This window comes from Raphanus sativus, chromosome 8, assembly GCF_000801105.2.
Source record: "Raphanus sativus cultivar WK10039 chromosome 8, ASM80110v3, whole genome shotgun sequence".
NCBI classification, from domain to species: domain Eukaryota; kingdom Viridiplantae; phylum Streptophyta; class Magnoliopsida; order Brassicales; family Brassicaceae; genus Raphanus; species Raphanus sativus.
In genome coordinates this window covers 9,379,337-9,385,707 of record NC_079518.1, presented here as the reverse complement: position 1 = coordinate 9,385,707, position 6,371 = coordinate 9,379,337, and the positions used below count along the sequence as shown (strand labels likewise).

The following is a 6,371-nucleotide window of genomic DNA, read 5'->3' as shown; positions in this document are numbered from 1 at the left end:
ATAAAGATGACATTTAAATATAGTTCCAGTACATTTTTAACTTGAACCTGTGGAGGGAAACGAAGCTTGAAGGAAGTGGGAAATTCAAAAAAGCTTCAGAAAGCTGTTTTGCTATTCAAAAGACGAAAGCAAAAGGAGAGTATAATTTATTTAAAACAAAAAAAACATAAAAGAAAAATGATATTTAAATTAATAAAAAAATACTAAAGAAAAACAACATCAAAAGTATGAAACCAACTCAACATTATAAAACCATAACTTGATCGGCCATCATCTCCTCGATACTTCTCTCACACTAAACATTAAAACATATCTTATTAACACTAAGCTTACTTCGACCATTACTCTGTTTCTTCCTTTAAGCTTCAAAAAAAATTTCAAAGTATCAACCTTTTTTGTTTTTTTTTGCGTTCGAGTAAAGATTTAAGGTGAGTAGTTTAGTGATGCGTACAGGGGCTTATACCGTGCACCAGACACTAACACCAGAGGCTGCTTCAGTTTTGAAGCAATCTCTAACCTTAGCAAGAAGAAGAGGCCATTCTCAGGTCACTCCACTTCACGTAGCTTCAACGCTCTTAACTTCAACAAGATCCAATCTTTTCCGACGGGCATGTCTAAAGTCTCATCCTTTCACAGCCCTCGGTCGACAAATGGCTCACCCTTCACTCCATTGCCGAGCCCTCGAGCTCTGTTTCAACGTTGCTCTCAACAGGCTTCCAACGAACCCAAACCCTCTGTTTCAGACTCAGCCTTCGCTCTCCAACGCTTTGGTCGCGGCTCTGAAGAGAGCTCAGGCGCATCAGAGGAGAGGGTGCGTGGAGCAGCAGCAGAGCCAGCAGAACCAACCCTTCTTGGCGGTTAAAGTCGAGCTGGAGCAGCTCGTTGTGTCGATTCTTGATGATCCTAGTGTGAGCAGAGTGATGAGAGAAGCTGGACTCTCTAGCGTTTCTGTGAAGGGTAACATAGATGATGACTCCTCTGTTGTTTCCCCTGTTTTCTATGGATCTTCTTCCTCTGTTGGTGTCTTCTCTTCTCCTTGCTCTCCTACTTCTAGTGAAAACAATCAAGGAGGAGGGACTTTAAGCCCTAACCCTAGTAAGATTTGGCATGGGCACTTGACCAATCATCACTCTTTTGAGCAGAACCCTTTCTTCCACTTCCCTAAAGGAAAAACCTTTGCTCCTGAGCAAGCTTCTCCAATGAGAGAAGACGCAAACCCGGTCATTGAAGTGCTTCTAGGGAAGAAACACAACAAGAAGAGGAACACAGTCATTGTTGGAGACTCTGTCTCTCTAACAGAAGGAGTGGTTGCAAAACTTATGGGAAGAATAGAGAGAGGAGAAGTTCCAGAAGATTTAAAGCAAACTCACTTCATCAAGTTTCAGTTCTCACAAGTTGGTTTGAACTTCATGAAGAAGGAGGATATAGAGGGACAAGTTAGGGAGCTGAAGAGGAAAATAGATTCATTCACATCATGGAGTAGCAAAGGTGTGATTGTTTGTCTTGGAGATCTTAACTGGGCAGTGTGGAGCGGCGAAAACAGCGCATCATCATCGCATTACAGCGCAGCGGATCATCTAGTGGAGGAGATGGGGAGACTGGTGTATGAGTATAGCAACTCAGGAGCCAAGGTTTGGCTCTTGGGGACAGCTTCTTACCAAACATACATGAGGTGTCAAATGAAGCAGCCTCCACTTGATGTTCAATGGGCTCTTCAAGCTGTTTCAATTCCTTCAGGAGAACTTTCGCTAACCCTCCATGCTTCCAGGTTTTTCTTTATTCTTCTTTTTTATTTTTTTTATTTTTTTCCAGACCATTGATCACTAAAGTACTTGATGTTTTCAGTGGTCACAGTTCTGAGATGGCTCCTCAAGTGATGGAGATGAAGCCTTTTAGAGTTAAGGAAGAAGGAATAAGACAAGAAGAGGAAGAAGATAAACTCAACTTTTGTGGAGAATGTGCTTTTAACTATGAGAAAGAAGCAAAAGCTTTTATATCAGCTCAACACAAAATCTTACCACCTTGGCTACAACCTCATGGAGACAACAACAACATTAACCAAAAGGTAAAAAATTGTTGATAAATGAAATATACATTTTATTTATTATTGTTTCTATAGCTTACTTGAACCGTTTTTTTATGTGTTTTAGTTTCAAGATGAATTGAGTGGACTGAGGAAGAAATGGAACCGGTTTTGTCAAGCTCTTCACCACATGAAACCCGGTATGACTACTCAAACCTTTGGCTGGAGTGCAGAACAGAGCAGCTCTGTTTCTTTTGTGGACTCGTCAGGTCTGAAACCAAACTCACGTGCATCTAGCTCGGTGGCTAAGTTCAGACGACAGAACTCGTGTACTATCGAGTTTAGTTTCGGAGCTAATCATGAAGAAGGTCTGAAGAAGAATCTAACCGATGAACTGAGTTTGGATGGGTTCAAGATTAGCAACGATGAAGGTGTGGAAGCCAAGATTACTCTTGCACTTGGTCATTCTCCATTTCCATCCGATGATGAAGAAGAACCAGAGAGAGCCATTACAATGAGAGAGTTATCAGAAAAGCTTCATCAGAACATTCCATGGCAAGGGGAAGTTCTTCCTTCAGTTGTAGAAGCCATGGAGGAATCTGTAAAGAGGAGTAAGAAGAGAGATGCTTGGATGCTGGTTTCAGGTAACGATGTGACTGCGAAAAGAAGACTGGCTCTCACAATCACAACTTCTCTTTTCGGGTCAGTCGATAACATGTTGAAGATCAATCTAAAAACGTCGAAGGCAAGTGAAGCGTGCGAGGAGCTCGAGAAGGCATTGAAAGACCGAGAAAAGGTTCTTGTTTTGATAGAGGGAGTTGATTTAGCCGACGACCGGTTCTTGAAGCTTCTTGTTGATAGAGTTGAGGCTAGAAAGTCAGGAGATTTGGATGATTCTCAAGGGAAGAAGAGCCATATGGTCTTCCTTTTGACGAGAGAAGATGATGAATGTGAAGACAACGAACATGTTGTCATACCAATGGTGCTGAAGTGTAAGAAATCAAGTTCTGGTTTGGTGAACAACAAGAGGAAACCAGAATCTGAGGCTGCACCGACGATGATTAAGATGAAGAATGCAAGAATCCAAGAAGAGGAGGATGTGGCTTGCGACATAAGCAACATCAAGAAAGAGTTCTCAAGACAGTTGAATTTCAGATCAAGTGAACTTGATCTTAACTTAAGAGTTGACGCCGAAGAAGAAGAAGAAGAGGAAGCAGCAGCTAAATCAGCCACTCAAGAAAATTTTCTTGATTCTATCAAGAACCGGTTTGATTTCACAGTTTTGTCCAACGAAGATATAACCAAGTTTTTCGTGGCGAAGATCAAAGATTCATGCGAGGAGATCCTCGGGCAGCATGAAGAGAGATTCGGGTTTACAGTGGAGCCGGAACTGATCGAGAAGTTTTACAGAGGGTGTGGGTTTTTTGCTAACGGTTTGTTTGAAGAGTGGGTGAAAGATGTTTTTCAAACGGGTTTAGTAACGGTCAAAAAGGGCGGGAAAGAGGGCATAAGTGTAATTAACCTATGTTTGAGGGGTATAGATATGATTGACCAAGGGGAGGTATACGAGGAGGAAGGATTCATGGGCACATGTCTACCCAACAGAATCCAAGTTTCCTTTGTTGATTAGCTTAATTTGGCTTTTAATTAATTGCTGTTTTATTAGTTTTATGAAAATCTCAGGTTACTTCTTTTTGCTGTTATTTATATATATTGGTGCTTTATAACAGGGAAAAGGAGAAATTAATTATGATCCAAGAAAAGTGGAACTTGACCGCATTGTTCTTTGTGTAAACATAAGTTGCCTCACTTCATCATGGAATGTGCTTTTATTTTATTGCTTTTTGAATAGTGTTATCTTTCTTATTCCATTATCTTTTGTATAGGTTTTAATCATTTTTCCATGGTATAAATTAATTTTTCTTTTTAAATAAATTTGTATGGATGTTCAACTCATGGAACATTGTTTTAGGTACTACATTTGAGTATTAATATTCTTAAATTAGAACTTTGAATCACGGATTAGAATACTAGTAAAATATCTTTAACCAATAACCAGATTGACACATGCAAATTGGTTATATTATTTTCTAGGTTTGATTGGAAGGTCAGCTTCTGGTTTAAACTAGTATTTGTAAACCAGACCTGTTTGGGTTATTATGGTTTAAGATTTTGCATTTCGTAAATTTTTTGTTAATGAAAACCTTTCTAAAAAGAGAGATAAGGTTTCATGTGAACTAAATATAGCATTTGTCATATTGTAGTGGAAAGGTCATTATGCGAAAGAGTGGCTCAAGACAGTGCTGGCTTAGTGCCCTATATATATAAACTTTGGGGTTTGCTCTAAGTAATTATGACACTACTACACCTTTGCATGCATGCCATGTAACCTCCATTACCAATCACTAATGTTATAAATTAATGGTCCAATCTAGAATATATGCCTCAAAAATCATTATCAGTTACGAATATGTTAGGCAAACCCAGTTTTCATAACAATGACTTTAGTTTTTGTTTAAATTAGGTCTTCTTTGTAGATCTTATAGACCTTTCATGCGTTGCACTATATAACAAATTCAAATAGTCTCAATCCCTTTACGTCTACCTATATGGTAATTACTAGACTAGTGTTGTAGTATCAGCATGTGAATTATTTCAACTTTTTAGTGAATTCAGTGATAGATTCTTCTTGTATATATGAAAAGTATTGTGCACAAAAAATATATATGAAAAGTATACTAATTGATTTATTAAAATCAATTAATTGTTAAATATAAGTATTCTAGTTGAGAAAAGCATAGATATATCAACCCTTTCAAATCTTACGTTAGAACATCGAGTTTTGGCAACTCTTGTATAAATCAAACGTGTTTCCTTACAAAACTAGATAGATATTAAGAGACTAGTTAAATATCATAGGATCAGTCTCAAGATCATACAAATGATATAATGGACTAAAATTCATCTTTTCTAATTTATTTATTACTAGGCTTCAGTTTATATTGAACGTGGAGTTACATTCTCTACCTCCACTACAAACCAACCCCAACATTTTTTGTATTTTATTTTATTGTTAATTGAAGAAACAAGAAAGTGTTAATTTTAATTATATTTTGGCGAAAAGGTGTAATAATACCCATCACAATATTTGTGTATCAGACGGCGGAAATCGCAACTTTCTATCTGTTTTAAATCATTGTTTGAAATAACATAATTATTATTTTCGCCATTAGTGGAGTTCTTTTATCATTTATTCAATGTAACAAAGTTGAAGATATTGTAATTTAGAAAAAGCTATCTATTGTCCTACTACACTAGTTCTATTATAATCCAAATTTCAAACTATTTTGTCTTATCTCTAAACCAAATCCCACTTTCCATTTATATCATTATCAAACTTTTACATCTTATATTAATTATATATGTTTATTTTTATTGAACTATGGTTTTAATTTACGTGGACTTAATAAATGTTGGATATATTATATAAGATTCCAAATATAAAGAAAAAAAAACAAGTACTTAAATTTATATAATTTTAAATTTACTAATAAAACTGTAAATAAAACTCGTGGGGATTCTATTCTAGTGTATATACGGACTCAACTCTAACTCGTGTGAAACTAGACTAAACTGAGAACCAAGTTGGTAAAGCAATAATAAAACAAATCTATACATTTTTATAATTAGCTTTGCGTCCAATAATGAAATATTTTGTGTATTGAAATATTTATATGAATATCTAGTATAAAACTTAACAAAATTTAAATATATTTGTATTTGGATTTTACTTATTTCTTATATTTTTATTTAGTTTCCAATTTAAATCTAACCCTAATATCTATCTATATTATTAAAATTGAAGTACAAATTATGTTTATTTGGAAATATGAATAGTAGTTTAAAAAGAAATGATTGTTTGGAACATGGATAGTAGACTATAAAAAATATATATTTGAAAACATGAATATCAGTATAAAAATAATATAATGTTGTTTGGAAACATAGATAATAATATATTAATAAAAAATATTTATGTTATTAAAAAAAATTGAAAATCTATTATATTATGAGAAACTATCTATTTGAGCGAGTTTTAAAATATACGAAAAACGAGCTAATCTAATTATCTAAAAACATATTTTGTCTAAAATAGTTATAAAACAAAATTTAAACTTTATATATATATTTTAAATCAAAATAATAATTTAAAGTTGATTTATATCAAAAAATGATTCAGAAATATGCATATATTCAAATAAAAAGACTATATATTGGACTGTTTACGGTTTAATCTGGTCTGGTGGCAGCATTATGTGGTCATTCGCTTCTTTCTTGCGGGTTCAAC

The 6,371-nt window shown here is 35.0% G+C and overlaps 1 protein-coding gene across 1 annotated transcript; it reads left to right on the top strand.

Moving 5' to 3' along the window:
* Positions 1–271: 271 nt before the first annotated feature.
* On the top strand, positions 272–3,802 carry LOC108821800 (protein SMAX1-LIKE 4). The gene is made up of 3 exons (XM_018594794.2): positions 272–1,768; positions 1,846–2,065; positions 2,151–3,802. Exons 1-3 carry the CDS (start codon positions 444–446, stop codon positions 3,651–3,653), a joined length of 3,048 nt encoding a protein of 1,015 aa, XP_018450296.2. The 5' UTR covers positions 272–443; the 3' UTR covers positions 3,654–3,802.
* Positions 3,803–6,371: the final 2,569 nt, after the last annotated feature.